Source organism: Pocillopora damicornis, chromosome 6 (genome assembly GCF_964200805.1).
Source record: "Pocillopora damicornis chromosome 6, jaPocDami1.2, whole genome shotgun sequence".
NCBI lineage: Eukaryota > Metazoa > Cnidaria > Anthozoa > Scleractinia > Pocilloporidae > Pocillopora > Pocillopora damicornis.
The window spans coordinates 16,933,873-16,959,845 of NC_142675.1; the positions used below are offsets into that span (position 1 = coordinate 16,933,873).

The 25,973-nt window shown below is 38.8% G+C and overlaps 2 protein-coding genes across 6 annotated transcripts in view; one reads left to right on the forward strand and one right to left on the reverse strand.

Moving 5' to 3' along the window:
* Positions 1-16,192, reverse strand: LOC113684635 (uncharacterized). 4 transcript variants are annotated; one of them, XM_089209888.1, is made up of 10 exons: positions 15,706-16,192; positions 13,664-13,835; positions 12,907-13,103; positions 6,669-6,876; positions 5,971-6,266; positions 5,675-5,815; positions 5,173-5,495; positions 3,399-4,607; positions 2,555-2,822; positions 1-1,502 (listed from the first exon to the last, which is right to left on the reverse strand). In XM_089209888.1, the coding sequence occupies exons 4-10, from the start codon at positions 6,844-6,846 to the stop codon at positions 1,098-1,100; spliced, it is 2,820 nt and encodes a 939-aa protein (XP_089066014.1). In that variant the 5' UTR covers positions 6,847-6,876; positions 12,907-13,103; positions 13,664-13,835; positions 15,706-16,192; the 3' UTR covers positions 1-1,097. The 4 variants fall into 4 exon arrangements, with proteins under 4 accessions (XP_089066014.1, XP_089066013.1, XP_089066012.1 ...); XM_089209887.1 differs by lacking the exons at positions 12,907-13,103; positions 13,664-13,835; positions 15,706-16,192 and adding an exon at positions 8,983-9,273 and having other exon boundaries at positions 3,495-4,607; XM_089209886.1 differs by lacking the exons at positions 12,907-13,103; positions 13,664-13,835; positions 15,706-16,192 and adding an exon at positions 8,983-9,273.
* Positions 14,170-25,973, forward strand: part of LOC149044243 (uncharacterized) — a 13,861-nt gene continuing 2,057 nt past the window's right edge. Inside the window, exons 1-8 of one of the 2 annotated variants that reach the window (XM_089209879.1) lie at positions 14,170-14,346; positions 16,827-17,467; positions 18,638-18,848; positions 19,254-19,552; positions 19,985-20,125; positions 22,364-22,692; positions 24,116-25,282; positions 25,485-25,752. In XM_089209879.1, coding sequence (XP_089066005.1) covers positions 17,291-17,467; positions 18,638-18,848; positions 19,254-19,552; positions 19,985-20,125; positions 22,364-22,692; positions 24,116-25,282; positions 25,485-25,752 — 2,592 coding nt within the window. In that variant the 5' untranslated portion in view covers positions 14,170-14,346; positions 16,827-17,290. The remainder of the gene's footprint in view (positions 14,347-16,826; positions 17,468-18,637; positions 18,849-19,253; positions 19,553-19,984; positions 20,126-22,363; positions 22,693-24,115; positions 25,283-25,484; positions 25,753-25,973) is intronic. The other variant, XM_089209880.1, reaches the window with a different exon arrangement.

A 25,973-nucleotide genomic window follows, 5' to 3' on the forward strand; every position in this document is an offset into this window, starting at 1 on the left:
TTCAGCTAGTACATTTTTTTTATTCTATCTGTTGCTTTTTTTATACAGCGTTGTATCTTTTCGTACACTATTTTACTCAACAGAATTAACTTAGCGTCTCTAGACATCAGACTCCTTCAGAATCTCTTATCACTATTCCGTACTACATAAGAAATATGTTTGTGGTCTACACCTTATAGCTCAAGAATTAATTTAAATCAACTACTCTAAAAGCGAGAACTTCAAAGTGTGATAAACAAAGATACAAATTGCAATTGGTGTCGCTTATTCTCACTAGCTGATCGTTTTAGATAATTTAAAACTAAATTTTTCAAACTTACTCATTGGAAATTTTATTGAACTAAAAGTAATTACTGAGAGCAGAAAATAGGGATAAAAAAATTCTTCGCCCTAATGTGGTGGGAAGGATAAACTACCTCCTAATATTTTATAACTTTCCCAATGGCGATTGCAATAGAGTTTCCTCGGATACTAGCATGCGTTAGGAAAACAAAGGGCATGTGCCACCCTTTCACCACAAGGTGACAACAAGAATTAGTTATAAAACACACAGTTACTTAGCATCCTACGTATAGGATCGAAAGCTCCTGAAGTTTAATTGAATAACCTCACCACTGCATGATAAGAAACTTTCGAACTTTCGTTACAGAAAGGAAAAACCTTCTTTGTACCACAGTTTTCACTCCTGACATCCGAAACTTGAAAAGTAGGTATTGGTAAGGTTAATGGATCTGACAAGTTAGGGAAAAGTTATGAAGTAACTACTAATTTTATGGACTTGCCCAACATGGTGCGAAAAAAAGTCCCGATCACAGAAGCAATTAAAAATGGTTTAAAACACAAATGAAACCAAAAAAGGGAAAAAATTCAATGTAGAACAAAGGAAGGCGACAAATCAAAATTAAGAGACTGTTTTTGTTTAAAAGATTATGTCTATTATTCGATACAAAGGATAGGACTGTAACTTCCCCAGTTTATAGTTAACTTCAGGGTTTGAGGCTAACCAGCCCAATCTGAGTTGCTTTCAATGCTTTCTTGAATTTTAAGTCTATTTTTACACCGAGTTGAAGCATCTTGTTTTTTTTCCAGGATAGGCTCTATCTTTGACTAGCTAAAATTCCCATAATAGTTGACTTACAATCTGCGAGGCTTTTTCTTTCTGAGGCCGTATTTTCCCAGCAACCAGAAATGAGAGTAGCCCACCGATTTGATGTCGGAGTTGTGAGACCTCCAAGATCGGGACGATGGCCTCCTTCTACAACTGATAAAAATTCTTCCATCTTCTTACCTTTTAAATCATCAAAGGCTTCTTTGCCGTACCACATTTCCCAGAACAAGATCCCGATGGAGTAGATCTCTGAAGAGGCATTGTAGTTTCTATTTCGCACAGCTTCTGGCGGAAGATGAAGAAATGCATCACACTTTGATCCATGCTCGATGGTCAGCTGCCTCCTGAGGGAGATGTTGCTCAGCTTAATATCACGGACATTGGGACCATCAAGCTATGTAAAATAATACCAAAAAAATGATTTAAATTGATGATAAAAAGAAACTCAATAAATAGTGGTTTTGTCTTAGTGGACTAGCATTTTTTAAGAGTACACTGGATCTCACCTAAAGAAATAGAACAAAACTGAGTATTATTCCACTTTCTGACTAGGCAAAGGTCACTAGTTTGTTTGAAACACACTTACTTATGAACAAAGCAGTTACATCTTCATCTGCTTTTCGATGTTATGAGATAGATTTATATAACTGAATAAAGGGGGTAAGTTTCTACAGAACTGTGGCGCTGCATCGGTGGTCGAGTATAACAGGGTAGTTTGGTAATGGCAACTGAGTTCATAACGTAAATTGGCCATCGTAGGCAGTTTAATAGCTTACTTCATTAGTTGAATGAAAAGTGCTCGTTGATACCGTGGGGATTAAGGGCGCCGTTTTGAGAGATAAACTTTTGTTCTAAAATTTTTCGGCTTCCCGAATTCCCTAGATGTAAGGAAAGGCCGCAAAACTGCCATATGCTGTTTAGAATGATTAGGGAGATCAAGAGTCTAGCGACTGGTTTGGATTTGCCTTGCATTTCCTTCTACGTCGCGAAGGTGTTCTCGGAATCGATCACCTAGTCGTCTTCCCCTTTCACCAATGTATGGCTTTTTGCAATAAGAGCAAGTTATGCAATAGATGATAGTAGCGTAGATGCACATGAAATGATCACTTCGCAGTTATTATTGATTTAGCTTTTCAAAAGTGTGAGGGTCTAATTGCAAGCTATTTGGCCTGGCTTAGTCGAGATCAAAATGTACTTAAAGACAGCCCATAAAACTAAGTTTGAAAACAGTGACGCGGAAGTCCTTGAACGAGAAAAGTTCCGTGCATACGGGAGAGAGAAATAATCCAACCCTTTATTTTACTGCGAGTCATAGACTTTGGAAGTCTTATGACAGTTATATTTGTGTCCGCACTCTGATAGTTTTTAAATTTACTATTTTTTTTCTTTGAGTGTGAAACCAATGTAAAACAAAACTTTTTATTAAAAAATGAAATATTTCCCTACCAAAACGTTTTCTAACCGAAGGTCACCGTGAACACATCCGTCAAACATGCTGTAAATCGACATAAGTGCTTCGACGACTTGGTCTGCCCAGCGAATCACATCCACCGTTGCCACGGGATTCTTCGCAGGACAATTTCTGGGTTGATCGATCAGATGTTTCTTTAAATCAACTCCTGGACACTCGGCTACAAAGGCTGCTTCTAAACCTCTTGGAACCTTTCTAAAAACAGCACCGTAAAACTGGACAATGTGAGGATGGCGAAGCCTCCTGTGGAGTAAACAACAAACAGAAGAAATATGTGAACAACTTTCAACTTTGGACGTGGCAGGAGTGACAACAAAATGAGTAGTGAAAGTAGGAAAATATTTTCTGAAAAATTGTGAACATATGAAAATCATACATGTAAACTGCTGTTCAGGAAATAAATATGAAAGCGATCTTCGCAGTAATGAACACTACTCAAGCAGTAGTGAAAATAAGGCCTGAAAACATTTAGGCCTGTACAGGATTTGGACCCATGACCTCTGCGATGGCGGTTTATTACGAATCAACACAATGACCAGCTCTCTGTTGGCTTGTTAGCTTGGCTGGTAGGGCACTGCACCGGTAAAAATTAATTCTAGACTAAATCGAACAGAACTGTACGTTAAACGAGGAATGCCCGTACAAGTGTCATGTTTCAGGGAAAATAGCTCAACACATCTATTAAAGTGACTTGGGTATTTTAGGGAGAATACCGAAGTGTTACTAGCATAACGCGTGTTCTGAATCCTAAAAAAAACAAGGTTGTTTTGTTAGTTGAGTGTTTGATTAAAAATTGTTTGTTTATTAGTTAAGTTGTACCTCAAGATTGCTTCGTCTGCCAAGCACTCAATGATATTGCTGCTGGTTAGCAGGTCTCTGTACACTTTAAAGGTTACTTGGCTACTTGATGAGTACCTGCCCTTGGAAATGCGCCCTTGGTAGAGCCCAGGTTCCATTGGTCGCTTCAAGTAGACATCCTCGCTGACATCCCAAGAAAGGTCATCCCAGGAGAGCCGCATGCACCAGATTTCCATAGAACCAAACAACGCGAGCTCACCGCGCAAACGGCAGCATTTGTCTCTACAGGGCTTGTAGCGAGCTTCAGAATCCTTCTTGCTATGTGCCTCCTCCATAAGTTGCTGACAAAGTTTTACATCGGCCTCAACAAGCATGGGGATTCTCGCTTGCAGGTCATTCAGGGTGTTTACAGCTAGCTCCAATTGCCCTTCGACCAGTGGCTTTAGTGCCTCGAAGGTTGCAGCCTTCCCTAAAAACTTTTGTGCCATGATTCGCACGTACTCAGCGCGATCTTTATTGTATGCACTCTGCCTTTTTCTTTCTTTGATGCTGTCGGCAATAGATTTAATTCCCACCATTGGAAGAAGAAGCAGTGTTACTGGAACAGCAAACGCAGCTCCAACAAGAAGAGGTGGAACCATGAAAGGAATCGCTACTCCAAGAAAAAGTTTACTTTCAAATGGAAGCGAAAAGTTGTACTTGCTGTTGAAAACGTGATCCTCTACACTTTCGCCTGCCGTTTCTTCTTCAACAAGTACTTGTATTTGTGAAACATTGACTTCCACGTTGCGAAGCTCCCTCTCCAGATAATTGTATTTTTCGAGGAACTCTTGGATGACTGATTTCCGTGCCTTTGCAAACATTTGCTCGTCTTCCTCCCATTCTTCAATAAATATCTGTAATCTTCTTTGAAGAAGGTTAACAAGGGCAGCCTGAGTAACTTCCCATGACTTCTCGACAGCTGGAAGCTCGTCAGAGTTCCACTTGCAAAATCTCTCTTTCACTTGGGAAGTCTGAAGGTAGTCGATTAAGGTTTTGATGGCCTCACAAGTGCTTGTTTCAAGAAATCGCGTCATTGCCTCCTTCGATGACTCCTGTTCCGCTTGAAGTTTCTTCAGCCTCTCTATCACAGCATTTAATCTATCTTTTGCAGCTACATGGTCAGTGGAGATATTTGTTATTAATGTACTCATCAGCCAGATTATTCGAGACAGCAAAAGATCTAGCCAGCTGTACAAATTAAGGAAGAATCAAATATAGTTACCAGTTGAACGTACAAGGAAGATGGATGTTTTTTAATTCTATACCACAGGTACACATTTTTTCCCGATTTCTCTGAGAAAAATTTGGAAAGGCCCCTGGTTTTTTAAGGTAGCCGTCCATGCATCTATTTCTCATATATTTGCAAGAGATGGGTGGAGAGTAGCTGCTCTAGTAGAGAGGCATAACGTCATGAAAGGAATGTTGCAAGATTCTATCATTTTCGCATTTTTGTTGTATGGAAATTCAGAGGGGTAGGTCTCTATCTATCCCTCAGTTACTGCCCCTTGGATGCGACTTCTTTCGCCTTAAACTTCTTTGGCTTGAACTGTGACAAATGACACAGCAGGCCCGTTGAGAGGAGTGTTTAAGCAATCAGGAAGAAGTGTAGACTTGTAAAATTACTTTCGTTTATAGCAGTGATTTTTTTGAAAAGAAAGAAATCTTGATGACAGGCCATGACTGAACGAGGTGGTTTTTGCCTAATAAATAATAGCTTCATGATAAACGTACATTTAGAAATGATCTAAACTACCTCCAATGTTGTTCAAGTCTTGTTTCGATGCTTTTCGAAACCAAACAGCCAATCTTGTCTGTAAGTGAGGCAAATTCTGAATTCATGACTCCATACTTCTGGGCCACAAGAGCTTTAGTAGTTGAAATGCGGATAATTTGAGTATTTGTGTCGACATCTGGCAAACACTGACTCAACTTGTTGATTATGTGCGCTATGACCACATCTCCCTCTGAGGTTGGTATTGTGTCCCACTTATTGCAAACGAACAAAGTGCAGTTTGGTGAGAATTCCATTTGCTGTTCATTTGTGAGTTCCCTCGTTTTGTGCAGAAGTCGAACAAGCTAACAAATGAGGAAACAAGCTGTATAGATTGATTCAATCAACACATAGAGCTTTAATGAGATAGCTTTTTGAGCTCTTTGAGCTATCTAGAAAAATCATGGTTTAAAAAATAGATCGAGCACTGGTGAGGAGTTGAAAGGATTTGGCTCTACTACAGAAAGTATCAATAATTACCCACCCGATCTCTTTGAACTCCTCCGGCATTGCTACTGTTGATGACATAGATGAAAGCAAAGGCATTTGGCAAGTAGTTCACAACAATATCGTCCATAATGTCAGACTCCCCGACGCCAGGGCTGTCAACGATTACAACACCGTCCTAGTGTGGAAACAGAGTAAGTAAGTTTATTTTCTCCATGTAATTCTTCTCACCATTTGGCGTTAAAGCTCCAAAAAAGTTCCTGAAATTTAGGTGTCACCTTACATCATATTTATAAAAGTATGGTTTGAAGCACGATCGTCGGATTCTCTAACCTGTAATAATCTGTGAGGCCAAAACAGTTCCACCTTTTTGTAACTTGATGCCTTTTCTCTCAAACTTGCAGACTTGACGTGAACAAATTTTGATATTTGATCTATGTAAGGCGAGGATTCTGTAAGATACTTTGTCTCCGAAGCCTTTCCCTCTTCCTTATAGTGTATCTTTATCCTTTTCTCTCTTCCATATTTCAATTCACATATTGTAGATGTTGTACTAAGAACTGAAAATGGTAAAAGCTCTTCACCAAGAATTAGGTTCAACATGCTGCTTTTTCCTGCACTGGTCTCCCCTAAGCGTAAGTAAAATGCAAAATGGTCATTACTCAAATCTTAAATCTCAAGTTCTTCCTTAAACAATCAATATTAGTTTGAAATTTTACCATAAGTAAAGTACAATTGTCATAAAGTGTTTCTCCCAAATACTCGAGTTCGAGTTATTCGACGTAATCTTTCCGGTTTTAAAGGTCAGAGCCTCACAAGTCGCCACATAAATAGACTCTCCGGCTTAAGAATTCGATAAACCCTAATTGACAGTTTTGTCAAAACAAATTATTAAAAATAAACTTAGAAACGTCCTGGCCAAGTAGATTTTTGATACTCTTTCTGTCACTGTTTCACCCGTTGTTTTTCTGCATGATCATGATCAAAGCACCTCGGTGGTTTGGGTTACGCATTATATTCAAGATATTCACCTGCTACAAGAACAACATAATCTCTGTTTTCCATTCTTTTTATTCTTGTCTTGATTTTAGAAAGGACGTCGCCCTCGCTTGTTTTCAGTAAATCGAGGAAGGTAGCGTCAAGACCCTGTATTTCCCTCTCCACCTCAGCGTAATGATCAAGAAGGATTAATGACTTTTTCTTGTCCATTGATTGCGCCTCTGAAATCACCTTAAAGGCCTGAAACACGCGTAAATATCGAATGGGTTAAAGAAGCAAATGAGTATATATAGACTAATTTTTATATCGAGGCTAGAAGAGAAAAAAGCTAATATAAGAACAACAACTTTATTTTTTCACCCCAAAATATACAAGAAAGAAAAATTTATAATAATAGTACAGACAATGATAGGGGCGCTGGCTGCCCGAAATAACCTAAGAGTTAAAAATGCCAGGCAGCCAAGTTAATATTACCGCTTATCGCAACTTAAAATCGACAAATGTATGGGTGTGCAGCTCGAACCGAGTATTTACTGCCGTCCGTGTGAGTACAGAAATACAAGCTCAAGTAAGTTGTTGTATTTAACAAGGGGAATCGAAGCATAGTTTACAACACTTGGACAAGGCAAACGAGTACCCGCCTATTACGAAAACCCAAAACTCCCACAGGTAAAATAGGAAGGTACTTCCCAACCAAATGCAGTTGCACCGACCTTCGGTTAAAGATTAATACAGATCACTACATATACTAACTATGCACGCATAATTTAGAGTATAAAAACTTTAACGAGATGCTTGAACGTCTATGTACCAAGAACTCACCTGTTTTAATAAGAACTGAAAGTTCGAGAGCTGAGATGCGTAAATTATTACCGTCACACCTCACATACACTATAACAAAAGAACATGTTCGTGCCTGGAGGAAAATATTTTCATTATATTTCCTCTATATACTACCTACAGCTTAGTTCCGCCAAATGTCAACACATTTCATCAAGGCCACCAATTTTCTTTTTCTGGATGTATCATTCAAATCGCTTTCAAGGAGAAAGGAGATAGGAACAAAGAAAAATGTCAAATAGGGTTTATTGTTAGTCTAATTCTCAAGTAACCTTGCAAGAATAGCAGACACTGTAAGATGAATTACAATTGAATTTTGAGGTTGAAAGGACTAAGATAACTACTACATTTTGTGCTCGAGGCCTGACTGTCTGCCTGCTGTTGTGAATTCACTGATCAGAACAGAAAGAAAAAAGATCAGAAATATATAGCTGAGCCCCAAATCTAGCTAATTTCCATTTCATTCGGTGAGCTGTCAGCCAAATGACTATGAGGTCTTTTGCCACATGATACCGTCATGATATTGCCACAATTACTCTTGTGGCTAGTGTGATAGCACCGCTGTAATTGGTACTTTTTTCGACCGACTACTGATAAAGAAAGAGTACAAACGCTCTCGATTATTCGTGACAGAGAGTTTAAAAGCTTCAAGCAAGTTCTCAAAGGCAGGAGCCCGACTACTTTGGCAATAAGGCTATGGCAGGAATGGCAAGCGGCCGAACCATTGTGCCATGACACGAAATTAAAATAACAAATAGAATAATGGTATTTAGGTGTTTCTGAGTAAAAAGTTCGAAGCCAGTATGAGACAATAACTTGATAAGGCCCAGAATTAACAAATATTGGACAAATTTACGAGCGAGCGATCCGCGGCCGTTTTGCTGTATTATTTTGGGTCGTTTGATGCACTGATCAGTAACCGAACAGACATGAAATTACAGAACTTAATTTAAGGATCAAGTTGCGTTTCTATGTTTCTTTGAAATCTTTGCAGTAGCGTTAATTGCGTAAGAAAAGTAAAAATCTGTCACTGCAAGACGTTTTAGAAAGTAACTATACATGATATATTAGAGCCTTATAGATTCTGAGCCATTCGTTTTACGATGCCACGTCGATGAGCTACAGCGATGTGTTGATAATAAGTTCGGAACATTCATCGACTCGCTTCGAAATGCACAGACCAAAGGAACAGCATTAAAGGATACTTGCTGCCAAGTACAAGTTTGTTAAAGCAGCAATGTTTCCCAAGCTCATTACATGCAACCAGGCTGTGCAAAAGAACCTAATGCAACGGTAAGATAAGGAGTAAATGTAAAGCGGATAGACAATGGATATGACTGCTAGCTTACCCATGCATTTCACATCAACTGCAATGGGCTAACAACGACGCTTTAGCTATAAAATTATGCCGGAAATGTCTAAATTGAACCATTACAAAAAACCCTTAAACCCAGTGAATCCACGTTCATTTATTAAAAAACTGAGTTATTTTCCTGGCAATCCTACCTCATTGCAGGCCAAGCGGTTATCTTTTCGAGAGCTTAGATGAGCGAGAATCCTCTCCTTCATGTCTTCGATGTTTTTGCATCCTTTGGTTTGAATGCTCAAATTTTGCATTAATTCGATAACCTCGGCGATGTCATCTGCCTCATCCAATTTTTGTTTGATGGATTCCATTTTTTTATTCCTACAAGAAACTGTGGAAAATTGAATACACGGCGCCCAGCAGCGGAGTAATTTTCAATTTTTGGGATTACTTTGCAATTTTTCCTAGAATCATCATGTGACGACTTAGGTAAACAAAGTTTTACGTCATGTATACTTTTAATGCAAAACACCCTTTGAAGCAGCAAGGGCGCTTTAGAACCTGATAACATAGATATTTGGGGCGAAAATACTAGCGTTACGGCTTTGCTTTTCTAAGTTACCAATCCCTGGCTGATTTTAAGTATAATAAAAGTCTAATCAGCCTCTGAAAGAACTAAAACCTAGACATAAACATGTGTTCTTTCTCTACTTACAAAAATCAAACATTTTAAAGTTATTAAGCGTGAGTCAACCGTGAATCCCTTGTTGAAAACCGCATACGACCAAAAGTTGTTGGAATTCTTTCACAAACATGGACGGAAAAGCGAAGAGAGATAACAATGATTTTTACGATGATATTAGTTTCTAGGAAATCGTCTCTGATTGCTATTGGTGTAGTAGACTTTATCATTTCATTGGCTAGCAGCTCGTGGCGATGACAGACATCTGGTTCAACCGTGACATGCAAGCAGTCAATGATCTGATTTTCGCTCTTGCATTACAGATGAAGTAGAGTCACATCGTGCCAATCAATTTACCAGCGTTTTTAAATACTGATACATATTGGAATACAACTATTTGCAAAGAAACCACAAATGACAGCGATCAAAAAGAGACTTGAAAATCCTTTCTACTTTGCTGTACCTCTGACAACTGTGTAATGACAGGAACTTGTTCTCAGAAAAACCATCACAGTTTTCTCAGAATTAGTAACATATACAATGCAAGGAGCAATTGATTATCTTTGCATTAAAAAATTTTCCATGAAAACCCAAACTAAAACAATGTGAGATACAGTTTAGTCGAGTTAACAACGACTTTGAAAAACCCCTCAAGCACCTCCATAGGCTGGTAAATGGATAACTAGGGTTTGAGGAATGCAACATCACGAGCGGTTTTGAGGGAAGTAACCTTACACTGGGTATTATCTGACGCCATTTGAAAAAAAATAAACCACTGACTGTTGACGTGACTTCACGAGAATTTTGTTAAAAGTGCATGATGTCTTCGGAGCTGGAGAAAGTGGATACCATAGGCGATATAACTTAAGCTTGCGAATTAATTAAATATTTCGGTCCTTCAATGAAAGGCTTAAATTCAGTAAATGAAGAACAAACTTCGTGAACGTTTAAAACGGTTGGGAGGGACTTCTTCGCGAAGTATTGGGGGGTATGTAGTCACAATAACACTTTTTCAGTTCAGGCAAAGCAGATTTTGTGCGGAATATGGTAAATTATCCGACTATATGTAACTCATTCTCTTCCTGAGAAGGTTCTTCGCTAGGTTGATATGTCAGTTCGAATTGTCAAGAACTGAAACGGCTCTATTCCACTCATGACAAAGGGGCGACGAGGAGACAATTTGTGATACAATTTGGCCAAACGATACAAGAACACGGTCTCAAGTGGTCCCCATAACATACTTCACAAGCTTTTTCCGAAGACATCTGATTTAAAATTGGTGCCCATGGTTTGAAAGCCGAAACAGTGCAAAAATACAAACTTTCAAGAATTATCTCTCAGAGGGAAGAAACATTTAGAACAAAAAACAGCTGACATCAAGAATTCGTCTCTTTGGCTGTCAAAAAGTTAACTCAATTTTTGGCTTCAGTCTCCTTTAAAGAGAATCGCTTCATTTGAGTAAATTTTCTTTTTTAGAATAGTTACGTGACACAGTTAATGATTAACTGCATTTAATTGGAAGAAGCTATTAGTAAATTACCCCGACTCTAAGAAATTGTTTCCTTAAGGTTGAAATAACATTGGACCAAATAAGAGTAAAATCCTCGGCATTCTGTTGCTGTGAGAGTAATTAGTTGCAAGCGCATTTTTCGAGCCAATTTACGCCTTTTACCACAGTGATTTGATGTGGATTCTTGAATAAATTAGTGACCTCGTAAACAGTGAAAGTTTGAAAGAAAACGGGTACCCGAAATCGGTGAGATGGTATGTGTCACGCCTACCCGGTCCTCTCGTGGACAGACTCTTAAATCTGAAAGCATCGGGTTCGAGGGAGCTTGCTCAATTTACATTGCAAACACCTGCCCTCTAGTTTTTCCCTAGAGGACTAGTCCATTTAAAGGGGGAAGGGGGGGTTGCTAAGAGCCCTGTGTCTCAAACTCATGTGTGGTGAGAGTAAGTTTTAGTTAGTTATGTTATGGTTTTCTTTTCTCGTAAAACCAGGGGCAGGGGTCTTTACATTTTACGTTTTGGTATGATTTAAAGTGTTATTCCCTGGTGCAAGTCAGTTTGTGGGCTACACGTGGTCTCAGTGGCTGGAAATTGTTAAGGGAAAACACTCAAGAAAAGTGTTGTACACTAGGGTTCGATGTACTAGCATAGAGTAATGCGTGAATAAGACCATGTGCTCTACACAACTGCTTTATTAGGATAAGATAAATTAATTACCTAAAATGATATAAGCATAATCACTTGACTGCGGTCAAGGGTGTGCTAACCAATAGAATACAGCTGAAGTATTTATCCAAGTGGGAAAAACAGACAAAAAGACTTTGAGTTTTCAAAGAAAACGGAAAAAAAACCATCCGTGTCCTTCATGACAATCTACAAAAGTAGGTTTCATTTTAAAGTTCATTGCTGAAAAAGTTAAGCTTCAGAAAACGTAAACAATGTAAAGTTTGGACCATTCAGTGATGTTAGTTTTGAAACGCCCCTAATACTAATTTCTACAAATTCTTCTTTGATTCTTCTTTGATATTTAGTTACTATGTAGTCAATTACGTGATCTAAAATGAAGGCATCGGTAGAAATCGAGATTTCCTGGAATTGTATCATAACTTGGAATCTTTGCTGCCCAGGAAAAAGTTCTTATTGTAGACGCTCCTTTTTGCAACGCCTTAGCTTTCTTCACTTATCATAGCCTATAAAAGTGCGACGTACACCGTAAGCATAAAAAAAGAAGGTAGTTGAAGCCACACCGCTACCTTTGCTACGAACCCGTCCTATTGTGGAAACAGAGTAATCAGGTTCTTTTCTCCCTGTACTTCTTTCGATCGTTCGGCGTTAAAACCTGGAATAGGGTCCTGAAATTTAGTTACCAGTTTACATCATATTTATAAAAGGAAGCTCTTGAAACATGATTTTGGGAGTCTCTAACCTATAATAACCTGTTAGGCCAAAACAATTCCACTTTTTTGTAGTCTGATGCCTTTTCTCTTAAACTTGCAGACTTGACGTGAACAAATTCCGATATTTGACCTATGTTAGGCGAGGATTTGGTGAGATACTTCATCCTCGGAGTTTTTCCTTTTTCTTTATAGCGTATCTTTATCCTTTTCTGTCTTCCATATTTCAATTCACAAATTGTAAATGTTGTACTCAAAACCGAAAATTGCAAAAGCTCCTCACCAAGAATTAGGTTCAACCAAGCTTGAACCTCATTCTTGGTGAGGTGAGACCAGTGCGGGCAAAAGCAGCGGCTGTTTTTGCCTGCACTGGTCTCCCCTAAGGGTAAATAAAATGTAAAATGATCATTGCTCAAATAGTCAATCTCAAGTTCCTTCTTAAACAATCAATATTAGTTTGAAATTTTACCATAATTAAAAAACAATTGCCAAAAAGCACCTCAGTGGTTTGTGTAAGGTATTATATTGAAGATATTTACCTGCTACAAGAACAAGGTAATCTCTGTCTCGCATTCTTTTACTCTTGTCTTGATTTTAGAAAGGACGTCGTCCTCGCTTGTTTCCATAAATCAAGGAAAGTCAAGACCCTGTATTTCCCTCCCCACCTCAGCGTAATAATCTGGAAGGGCTAATGACTTTTTCTTGTCCATTGTGCCTCTGAAATCACCTTAAAGGCCTTTAAAAAATGCGTAAATATTGAATGGATTAAAGAGGCAAATTAGTATATTTAGACTTATTGTTACATTTAGGCAAAAAAGAGAAAAGAGCTAATATCTCCGCTGGGCAATTTACACTTAATTCAGGAAAGTTGTTTTTTTGCTTGTTAAAAATGCAGCGCCAAGTTTAAGTTGGTAGGATATCAGTTACGTTCCATATTCCTATTCACAACTGATAAACGACAAATTTATGGGTTTGCAGCTCGAACTGAGTGTTTATTGCCGTCCGTGTCAGCGCAGAAATATAAGCTCAAGTAAGTAGCTGTATTTTACAAGGGCGATCGAAGCATAGTTTACAACACTCAGAAAAGGCAAACGAGCACCCGCCTGTTACGATAAACCCAAAAAAAAGCCACAGGGAAAAATAAGAACGTATTTCCTGACCAAATGCAGCCGCGCCGACCTTCGGTTAAAGATTGAGTGCTGTTCACCAAACTATAACTGTACTAACTATGCACGCATAATTTAGAGTATAAAAACTTTAACGAGATGCTTGAACGTCCATTAAGCAACAACTCACCTGTTGTTTAGTGGCTGAGATGAATAAATTATCGCTGTCAGACTTCACATACACTACAACAAAAGAGTTTATTTGTGCCAGGAGGAAATTATTTTCATTTTCGGTCACTGCCACTACAGCTTAGTTCCGCCGAATGACATGACATTTCATCAAAGCCACCTATTTTCTTTTTCTGGATGCATCGGTAATATCGTTTTCAAGCAGAAAGGAGAAAGAGAGAAAAAAAAAAGTCAATAGGGTTTCAGTATTGTTAGTTTAATTCTCAACTAACCTTGCCAGAAACAAATGGCAAACACCGTGAGTCAGATGAATTATAAATAAATTTTGAGGTTGAAAGGACTGAGGTAATTACTTCACTTTGTGTTCGAAGCCTGACTGTCTGCCTGCTGTTATGATTTCACTGATCGGAACAAAATATAGAGCTGAGCCTAACTAGTTTCAATTTCATTCGGTGAGCTGTCAGTCAAATGACTATCAGGTGTTTTGCCTCATGATACTGTTATGATATTACCAGAGTTAATCATATTTTTCGTATGGTGAGCTTGATAGTTTTTGTTTGATTGTTACTGCTTTCGACCGTAACTGACCGAGAAAGACTGCAAACGCTCGATTACTCGTGACAGTGAGTTTAAAAGCTACAAGCAAGTTCTTAAAGGCAGAAGCCCGACTACTTTGGCGGCAAGGTAAGGAAATGGCAAGCGGCCGAGCTATTGAGCCATGACATAAAATAAAAACAACAAAGAGGATAATGGTCTTTAGGTGTTTCTGAGTAAAAAGTTCAGAGCCAGTTTGAGACAATAACTTCATAAAGCTCAGAATTAACATATATTGTACAAATTTACAAGTGAGCGATCTGCAGCTGTTCTTCTGTATTATGTTGGGTCGATTGATGCACTGATCAGTACCCGAACAGACATGAAATTATAGAGCTGAATTTACGGATCAAGTTGCGTTTCTTTGTTTCTTTGAAGTCTTTGCAGTAGTTTTAATCGCGTAAGAAAAGTAAAAATCTGTTACTGCAAGACGTCCTAGAAAGTAACTATACATGATACATGAAAGCCTTATAGATTCTGAGCCATTCGTTTTACGATGCCACGTCGATAAGCTACAGCGATGTGATGACAAGTTTAGTGTAAACACTCATCGACTCGCTTTCGAAAGGCACAACTGAAAGGAATAGCATTAAAGGATACTTGCTGCCAAGCAAAAGTTTATAAAATTGAATAACTTCCCTTACAGTCTTTCCTCATTTCGAGGGCTCAGATGAGTGAGCATCCTTTCCTTCATGTCTTTGATGTTTTTACATCCTTTAATCGGAATGCTCAAATTCTGCATTGAATCGATAACCTCGGCGATGTCATCTGCCTCATTCAATCTTTGTCTGATGGCTTCCATTTTTTTCTTCCAAAATTGAATACACGGCGTAACAGTGAGTTTAAAAGCTAAAAGCAAGTTCTTTAAGGCAGAAGCCCGACTACTTTGGCGGCAATAACATTGCAGCAATGGCAAGCGGCCGAACCATTGAGCCACGACATGAAACAAAAACAACAAAGAGAATAGTGGTCTTTAGATGTTTCCGAGTAAAAAGTTCAGAGCCAGATTGAGGCTTAGAATTAATATATATATTGTACAAATTGACAAGCAAGCGATCTGCAGCTATTCTTCTGTATTATGTTGGGTCGATTGATCCACTGATCAGTACCCGAACAGACATGAAATTATAGAGCTGAATTTAAGGATCAAGTTGCGTTTCTTTGTTTCTTTGAATTCTTTGCAGTAGTTTTAATCGCGCAAGAAAAATAAAACTCTGTCACTGCAAGATGTCTTAGAAAGTAACTATACATGATACATGAAACCCTCATAGATTCTGAGCCATTCGTTTTACGACGCCACGTCGATAAGCTACTGCGATGTGATGGTAAGTTTAGTATAAACATCCATCGAATCGCTTTCGAAAGGCACATATGAAAGGAATAGCATTAAAGGATACTTGCAGCCAAGTTTAAGTTTGTAAAATTAAATAATTGCCCTGACAGTCTTACCTCATTTTGAGAGCTCAGATGAGTGAGCATCCTTTCTTTCACGTCCTCGATGTTTTTCCATCCTTTAATTGGAATGCTCAAATTCGGCACTGAATCGATAACCTCGGCGATGTCATCTGCCTCATTCAATCTTTGTCTGATGGCTCCCATTTTTTTCTTCCAAAATTGAATACACGGCGCCCAGTAGAGAATGGATTTTCAACTTTTGGGATTGTTTAGCAAGACCTACTTTCCTAGAATTATCATGTGTTGACTTACGGTAACCAAGTTTTCATGTCATGTTTACGTTCAATGCAAAGCGACCTATGAAGCAGCGAATTCGCTTTAGAAACTGATGAAATAAAATATTTGGCGCGAGTCAACCATGAATCCCTTGTTGAAAACCGCACACGTTCGAAAGTTGTTAGAATTCTCTTCTAAACATGGACGGAAAAGCAAACTCGGAGGGAGAACATTTTACGATGATTTTGTTTTCTAGGAAATCGCTTCTGGTTGCCATTAGTGTCGCAGATTTTATCATTTCATTGGCTGGCAGCTCGTGGTGATGACAGACATGTCTTTCAACCGTGACATACAAACAATCTTTGCTCGTCTTGAACGCAAGAATTATCTAATTTTCGCTCTTGCATTACGGATTGAAGTGTTGTCACATCGTGCCAATCAATTTACCAGCATTTTGAAATATTGATACATAATGGAAAACGACTACTAGCTAAGAAACCACGAATGTGTAATGACAGGGACTTCCTTTATTCCCAGAAAAACCATCACAGTTTTCTCAGAATTAGTCACGTATGAAATCTCTTATTTTGTATTTATTTAAGCAAGGAGCAATGATCTTTGCATTTAAACCTTTTCCATTACCTCCAAGAGTAAAATAATGTGAGATACAGTTTAGTCAAGTTAACTGTTTAATATGTGAAAATGACGCTTACGTGAAGGCTGCAGCCTGATGATTCGTGCTAACAACTGATTCTTTTGAACGACCGTGACGCGGTATGCGTATTATGCTATTTGCAAACTAAATTGCTGTCTGTTGTACTTAGTTCATAAATGCATCATACAGGCACTTTTTAAGCGTTTAATGGGATTCTCACGATGGATTCACCGTTAAATTTCAGAGTGCCAACCGTCTGAGAAGAGTATTATGGTCTGTTAACAGATGAGGTGTACAGTTTTGTGGCCATGAAAAGGATTTGTTAGTGGCATAGCGACTTTGAATCACCCGTTGAGCACCTCTATGGGCTGGTAAATGGATAACAGGCACTTTTTAAGCGTTTAATGGGATTCTCACGATGGATTCACCGTTAAATTTCAGAGTGCCAACTGTCTGAGAAGAGTATTATGGTCTGTTAACAGATCAGGTGTACAGTTTTGTGGCCATGAAAAGGATTTGTTAGTGGCATAGCGACTTTGAATCACCCGTTGAGCACCTCTATGGGCTGGTAAATGGATAACTAGAATTTGAGGAATGCAACATTACGAGTGGTTTTAAAGGAAGTAAATTGCATTGGGTATTAGCTAACGCCATTTGAAAAGATACACTACTGTTGACGTGACTTCTCGAGAATTTTGTCAAAAACGCATGATGTCTACGGGGCTGGAGAAAGTGGATACCATAGACGATATAGCAAAAGCTTACGAATTATTTAAATCTTTCGGTCTTTCAACGACAGGCTTGAATTCACTAGATGAGATGAAGAACAAACTTCGCGAACATTTAAAAGGGTTGGAAGGGACTTCGTCGCGAAAGATTGGAGAGGTATGTGATCACAGTGACGCTTTTTTATTTCAGACATCACAGATGTTTGTGCAGAATATGGTAAATTATCCGACTGAATCTAGGCTGTTGGAGTAAACAGTGTTTCGCTTGTTATGCTGCTTTAAAGCAAATTTATCCATTTTTATTCGTGCGTAATATTAAGAATGGTTTAAGATCATAATGATGTAAAATTCAAACGAAATATCAACACTGAACACAACTCACGGAAGTCTAAACGGACAATCGTAGCTTCTGCATGGAATCATTACGATCATTGACCAATAAATATGTGCAGTCAACTCGTAAATACCAAAATGGCTGCTTATTGAACGACTGGGGGCCATCATCCACACGAATATCAAAGCACCTATGCTTAGGTATCATTTTTCGAAATTATATTTAGCCTTTTACTCCTTTAAGTCTTTGTGAACTGTTAGATAGCGAGATAAATTCACAAAACATTACCATGAAATACGTGATCAAGAATAAGGTAACGCAGGAATGTATCGATACCGCTATACCCAGTGCTTGTTTCGTTTGGTTCTCCCAGACTGTAGATCGATAGCTTTATTTTCATTTTTATTCAACAGTTAAGACCTATTGGCTCGTAGCAATAGTAAAGATTTCAGTCCTTTTTTAAAGCTCTGAGGTCTTCGTATCCTCGGAAAGAATATTCATACAACTGCAAAATTACCTGATCGAAAAGGGCATCCCCTCTCCTCATAAGAGTTTTGTAAATAAATAAATAAATAAGAATTTTTTTCAAACTTATCATTGTGGATTGAGAATGTGGTCGAAGTAATATTTATGTGTTCCATCGAATTTTTATTGCTTGCGGGTCATGGGGGACTGGTGCTTACTCGCAGAGAGGTAGCCCGGCTAGTCCAAAGCACAAAAAGAGTGACTTCTATTTAAAGCGTTAAACAACAGCTAAGCATTTGCAATGGGTTTCTCTAAAAAAAAGAAACCTCATCAAACATGCCACATTTAGCGCTGATTTACAATATTGAAGCTCTCGAGGTGTTCAAAATTAGCAGTGTTATTAGTCGTGAACTCAGGCGGCCTCCTATGGGAAAAACAGTTTTGCAACGTTATCTGTGTTCACTTGGATCATATGTATTTAGTGCTAACTACCTTCAAGAATTTTGATTGAGATCTTTTTACTTGCAGACACATGAAGTTATCTCCGATGCTGGTAAATCGGACGCTGAGAAACGTAGAAAGTTACTCGATCTTTACAAAAGAACTGAGCAGTTCATGAATCAGTTTGAGGAGGATTTTTTGGAAATACTTCAGAAAAGCTTCGAAGACCTGAACAAATCTTTGCAAGAGAGAAAGAAGAATGTTGAACCAAGTGATCAGTATGTTGTTCTTGTTGCAGGTGTGTGTTTTTCTGTCATCAGTTAAAGAGACATCAGTCTCATCATGATTATAACTACTTTATCGGCCTAGACTTGGGATGCAGTCACAATCGTTGTGGACGCCATCTTAATTCACTCTCCTTTGCATTTCTGTAATCGTTAAAAGAGAATATTATATTATTATCTATTCTAAATTATTATATGTTTCTCTGCAAGAGAGGGCAATATCCACAAATTTCTAGGGTAGCCTGGCTTTTTTTTTGTTTTTTATCATGCTCTAACACTAAGCCACTAATTTGATGAGCCAGTTCAAAGTGACTTAAATCTTGTTCGTAAGTAATGTTTTTTGATCTTGCTTTGACGTGTTCCAGGCTTCGATTATGCTTGGTCATTGACTTCTATTTTATGATTCCTCTCTTGATTAGGTGAGACTAGCGCTGGAAAAAGCAGTGTAATTAATCTCATCTTGGGAGAAGACCTTCTTCCCTCTACAACATTAAGCACCACGTCCACAATTTGCGAGCTGAAATACGCAGAAAAGCCGATGGTTGGTGTACACTACAAGCCTAATGGAACAAAAACTCCTGAACCAGCATTTCACGAATTGAATGATGGAAGTAAAACCTACAAAGAACAAATAGAAAAGTTTGTGCACGTCAAAGAAGATCGAGAGAAAGCACCTTACGAGAAAATTGAACTGTTCTTTCCGCACCCTTTGTTTAAGGTACAAACGAAGTTGATAGATCAAGCGAAAAAGTTATGACCAAATTTCGGTATAAAGAAATTCAGGATCAAAAGCAAACCTTTGCACGTAGCTCTATGGAATAAACTATGAAGTTAGATTATGAAGATTGAAACTGCTTATTTCTAAAAAACTTTCGCGGCGTGTGAGGCGTAGATAATTTCAGTGAAAAGGACTAGTAAATGCTTGTTTCAAACTCCATGGTTTCTTTGGTTTCAATGCATTAAGATAAAGGTAAGAGAACCTTGGTAAGTTAATGGCTTACCATGACGAATGGTTGAAAACAAAAGCTTTTGAGAAACGATGGTCATGGTAATTAATATTTCAATGAAATCATCTACAAAAATAACCCACGGAACTTGTAAAAAGTAATAGGACAGCGAATCTCATTACGGATTCATGTTTCAATTTCAGGAGAATGTAATGATCGTTGACAGCCCTGGTGTAGGAGAAAGCGATGTCATGAGTAGTTTTGTTCTCAACTACCTGCCGCGGGCCTTTTGTTTCATGTACGTTCTCTGTGCGTCGAATGCTGGAGGAATTCAGCCCGACAGGGTAAGGACAAGGAACACTGGGTATTACAAACTTAGTCAGAACTCTAACAAAATTCTCGAACGTGACTGGTTATCATCAGCCCGATTTGAGCATTAATAGGACGGTGTACGCGTCATGCTTGTAATTGGACAGTGTAATAGGACAGTTAAAGGGACAGTTAACACGTCATGCCAGTGTAACTGGACAGAATAGGGCGCTGGGTTACCCGTTGCTTTTTTTATGAAAGCAGATAACTGACGTCTAGTTTCTTTCTCAAATTCTGTCATAGTTTTGATTAATTGTTAACAAGTCTTCGTGTCGTCCAATTCTGTCCGTAATCATACTCGTTTTTTATTAATTCATATGATTACAGATCGAAATTGGACTCCACTCGGTCCTATTATCATTAATAATCAGTTTAGAGGAAGTTCATTAAAAGTGGGCTTCACATCCACAGGAGAATGACACCTAAGAATGAAGTACTGTTTTCATCATTGCTTTCAGTGATTCCTTAAAAATATCAGTTGTGCTAAATCTCAGTTTCAGCTTCGAGCAATGTTTTAAAATGAAAAAGAGATGATAGAAATGGTCTTCACCATGCTCATTTGTTTGGTGAGATGCTTCTTTCCCACTTGATTGTACTTATGTGGAACCAACGCTGGACCAACCCGTCACCAAGGTTCCATATTTTATCAACTCTTTAATGTCATACAGAGTCAAAATCAATTCAAACTGATGTCTTTTCTTTTCAGAGGAGTAAAACATCCTTATCAGTCACATTTTCAAAATATATTTTAGACAAGAATGTGTCGCTAGACACTGTGCGGCTCTTCGGTTCCCTTACTTTATATATGTGACCCTCCACGGGATTTCAGGGAATAAGGTGAACGCACACTCACGGTACACTAGTACGCTAAAGAAAAGAACGAGCTTTTAACACACTAGCTGCGTGTAAGTTACTTTCCTCATTAACTTCGCAGGCACTGTCTTGCCTCGCACAGTAGAAACAAAGGAACGTGTTAACATCTAGCTTACAACTTTGCACGATGTAACACGGTGACCGTGCCAATTTTATAGCACGCTTCTTAAAGTTAAAGTTGCTTTCGATTTGTAAGTCCTAAGCTTTAAGGCTTTTTTAGCTCACCGATACGCCCGGCCGATATACGATACACAGTATTCAGAGCAAGTTATTCGCCAAACATAAAGGAAGATCTCGAGTTGTTGTCCATCATTTAAAACTGTCTTTAAGTTTCTTCCTTCATTTTCGAATTCCACATTTTCTTAAAACAGCTTGCAAAACACGGGCCGAACGAGCAAAGTCCTCTGCTCTTGAAATCGTGCATGATTTTTGAACGTAGCAAGCTCAAGCTTTTAAATTAATAAGAGCGAACCTACATGATGCAAAGCAAATGGCTAAAGGGTAAACTGTGCTCTCACCGTATCATCAAAACTGGCAACACAATTTGCTGATTGGTTTTTGATAGATTGCAAATACACATTCTTCTTCACAAAAATTATGAAGTATTACTTGGGAAGAAGGGGAAGGGTCAGCATACATGTACATGGGAATAACCCTTTTATGATCCATCAAATATTTTGGCGTGCGCGCGATTGGTCTAAACACACCACGTGACCGAATATCCTCCAACTAAAACTGGGTGACATTCAAGCAATATCCCTCGATTTTCAAACCTTACTTCAACTACGGTAAGTCTTAGTTTCAAATGAAATTGGAGACGAGAGAGGGTTTTGTGGTGGTTACAGAAGAAGGGAGACTTTTTTGTTCATTTAGTCGTATTAGAGAACACTTAAAAGAAAACATCCCAAGCTGTTCGTAAAATTTTTTCCACACACGTTGCAAAATATTTGAAGGATAATAAACACAATAGCCTCTATTATGCGCTAAAACATGCACTTATGTTTGTACTTGGACATAATCTGTTCCTCGAAGCTCACAATTTTCCTCGAGCTTCGCTCTCGGAGAACTGTTCGCATCTTGGAACAAATAATGTCCGCGGACAAATATCCGTGCATATTTTTGCACCACATAGAGGCTATTGTTTATATAGCGTAAACAAAGGTATTTTACCGAAATATCCCATCAGCAATTGGCTCTATATTTCCGAGCGCAGGATTGCTGAAACATTTCTTGTCAGACCTTATTTTCCACGCGTAGGTGTAAGAAGTAATTAACTAAGAGTTGAATAGAAGTTTGTCAGTTTCCTTAGATCTTACTTGATTTTTCTTTTGTCTTTTAAGTTAGGAAAGCTACTCACGAGCGCTCAAAATCTGAGGAAAAGTGCCAACTTGGATTTGTCACTATCAGCTGCCTGTACGCTGTTCGTCTGCAACAAATGGGATTTGGTTGAGAACAATGAACGCGAAGAGGTGAAAAGGGATACGGTCGGAAAGCTTACAAGAATACTTGGTAACCTGGATCCGAAATCGCAGATTGTCTATTTGTCATGCAAAACCGCGCAGTTAGCTCAGACCTATGGGGTAGTGACAGAGGATTTCAGCAACCTAATAACAGGGATAAGTAATCTCGTAGTCTCGTCCATGAAGAATAATCTGCAGATGAATACCAGGTAGGTGGACTTCTAATAATTCTAAGTTGAAGCCTTGAATAAATTGTATCAAATACACAACAAAGACAAAACCTTCAGATGGAAGTTAAAGCTCGATTACAAAGTTGACTTGGAATAAAGATGTCACTAAGGTGACATCAATTAAGGTAGGATGCAGATGATTACATGAAAGTAACTGTAACAGCTCTAATGATTATTCATTTAATAGCACTGTGCTATAAAATGACAACAGAGTTTATGTTGATGGGCATAAAAATGTTTTGAGCCCGACTCAGACTCATTTCAGCCCGAGCTGTTTTGACTATTACGATTCACGCGGTCGAACGAAATTGCTAACAATAAAGAGAAAGGTCGTCCAGCGAGATCTGTAAAACGTAAAAAATATAGTAACTCAGCTCAACGAAATCTGTAAAACCTCAAAATATGGTAAATTAGCTTCCAAATGTATGTAAAATATAGCCAAATGGCAGCCAAACATATACGCAAAAATCAACTCAACGTGAATTAAAATCGCTTATGCGGTGCAATATAACATCATATCGATTGGTTGGGAATGTTTTCATGGTCAATTTTGAGACTTTGAAGCCCTTTTTTTTCCCTCTTGAGTACTCTTCCTTGTCTGCAGAGGTGCATCCATTAAGGATGGAAGGAAAGCAAGGAAAACCACCTTGATAATTTTCAGCGTACGGCCCGATGAAAGATTCCATTTTGAATTCTTTTGATAACTCATTTACTTATGCAAACATTCCCACCTTTGTCCCACACCTTAGATAAATAAACAAAAGATATAGTGAAATTACACAACTATGCGGACAAAATCTTGTAAGAGGAGTAGGGGATTGTCCAAAAGTTACGCAGCTTTATTTTTCTTCGATGAAAATACAGCATTAAGTAAAGCTGACGAGGAAATTACAATTTTTTCTTGCCTGTGCTAGAAGCTCCTCTTGAAAGAAACGGACGACTAAAAATGTCCAAACACGCACTTTTCAGTACGGCTTAGCAATCCGACGTGTAAGATGTCAAACTGTGTTGTTTCTATACTTAAACAATGCTGCAAGAAGACAGTGCGAACGTAGCAATGGCCTCTCGATCGTAAATAGCTGATTTCATCGTACGATTGTTTAGTTCTCACTTTTTATTGATTTATTTCAGCTGTGGGGATTATCAGTTTTGAAATAGAAAAATGCTTTTGGATACTTTTGGTCATGAAAAAATATATATTTTGCTTTTTTGTCTCTGACTGAGGAATCAGGTAAAAGAAACGGTATGCATCACACTTGTTGTGAGGTGCAATTAATACCCAGGAAACTTTTGCTTTTCAATTAAAATTCCAAGAAATTAAAATTTTTGCATTGATTGTCATTTCAATTGTTTAGCAGTTGTAGTTATGACATAAAAATTTTTTTATATTATTATTTATCAGATGGCTAGAGGATCTTCTCGATCGCATGTCTCGTCAAGTCAGCATAAAACTGAAGTCGGCAAAAATGTCTCATCAGGAAACAGAAGAAAAAATCAAGAGAGTGTTAAGACGCATGGAGGAGCTACAGAATTCTCAGAAACGTATATTTGACGAACTTAGTGAGCATCAGTCGAAAATATTTGAAGACATCCTCGAGAAGCTGGCTTTGTACTTTAAATCGGAGAAAACTATCTCGAGCTTCTGCAAATGGTCCAAAGATGAAGTACCCAAACCCCTTGAAACATGGCGGGATACAAAGAATGAGGTGTTAAAGTACGTCTCAGAGAGAACACACCAATTTGTCGAGCAATGGGAAAACGAAGAGAACGAATTTGACAGAGCTCGAGTGTCATTGATCCAACATTGTTGCAAAAAGTATGATATAATGGAGGAAGAAATGCGCGAAGTAGCAGAAGATTTTTTTTTCGTGGACGAGGTGGACGGCGACCTTCCACAGGACGAAGGTGGAGAAAATTTGAAACGATCTAGAGTAAGAGGAAGATTGCCAACAAGTACTGCTCCGCCATGGCTTCGGCAAGGATTGGCATCAGTGGTGATAGGGTCTCCACTTAGCATGCTCGGAACCAAACTTAAAAAGAAGCTCCACTACAAACCCAAACTGGACAGTTTCCGCGATTACCCATGTGCCTACATGTCAAAGCGATCACGGAAATGCCTCAAAGTTATTTCTACTCGAGACCGCTTGCTTCCGTTCATCAGTAAACAACTTGAAGACGCCGTATTGTACCTAAGACGGATCAAGGAGAAGATTCCAAAGCTGAGGGAAGGTGACGAGCTGATCTATCAACGGCTACTTGAAGACGAGAGGGGCAGTACTGAGATTCGGAAGATCTACGAGCCTTTAAACAAAGAACTGGAATTTCTGAGACGCAATGTAACCGTGTACACTCTGCGAGAGATCAGGCAGTCGGATTTCGCAAGAGAAGAGTTAAAGTGCGATGTTGAAAATTTAGATTTTTCCATTGGAGGAGGCAGCTTCTCCACAGTGTTTAGAGGCATTCTTCATCGCAAAGGATCGCCAGAGATTATGGTTGCAATCAAGATGTACAGTAACCCACTTACCAGTAACAACGTGTGGCATTTTGTAGACGAGGAACGTGCTTTAAGGTATGAATACCCAAAGACCATTTTCTCTGACACAGTTGTGTTCTTTTGACAGATCAAATGTCGTGCGTGGTGTCCTGTATCAGATTTTGCATGGTACCTAGAGCCGGAAATGCCATAACTTGTTACCCATGCGATTAAAAAACGATTGTGTCCCTGCTGCCTAGAAGTTTAATAGCAAATGAGGCTTTTATCTTTGTCTTAGAAAACTGCGCCATCCAAACATTGTCGGTTTTTATGGAACCAATTTGCACCACAGCCCCAACGGCACTAAAGTGATGATCGTCCTCGAGCTTTGTAGTTGCTCTCTGAGAGATCGAGTACTTTCCCATCCAGAGGATTCACCCGCTCGATCGTCGAACGGCACAGTCAAAAAGAAAGTCTTATCCTGGGTGCAACATATCCTGGAGGCTTTGCAATATATCCATTCAGAAGGATTTGTTCATCTAGATTTAAAGCTGGAAAATGTGCTGGTAAATGTGTATTGAAGTTGTACTCAATTTTTCAGTAACCAATTGACATGTTTGGGGCGATTTCCCTTCCTCAAAGAAGCATAGCCTTTTTAACCCCTCCCCCCCTTCGCCCTCCCCTATCATTTTTTCGGAAAGAATGCAGCCTTCAGATGCACTACATGCCTTGATCTATAGTTGTTCAAGAGTGGGTTCGGGGAGGTGGGTTCGGGGAGGAGGGTGGG

Coding starts and splice junctions, on each gene's coding strand:
- LOC113684635 (XM_089209886.1), bottom strand. CDS start 9,153: ATGGAATCCATCAAACAAAAATTGGATGAGGCAGATGACATCGCCGAG. Junction 5,816..5,970: donor GGCCTCACAGATTATTACAG/GTTAGAGAATCC, acceptor TTTCCACACTAG/GACGGTGTTGTAATCGTTGA. Junction 2,823..3,398: donor GCAGACGAAGCAATCTTGAG/GTACAACTTAAC, acceptor TTTACTCCACAG/GAGGCTTCGCCATCCTCACA.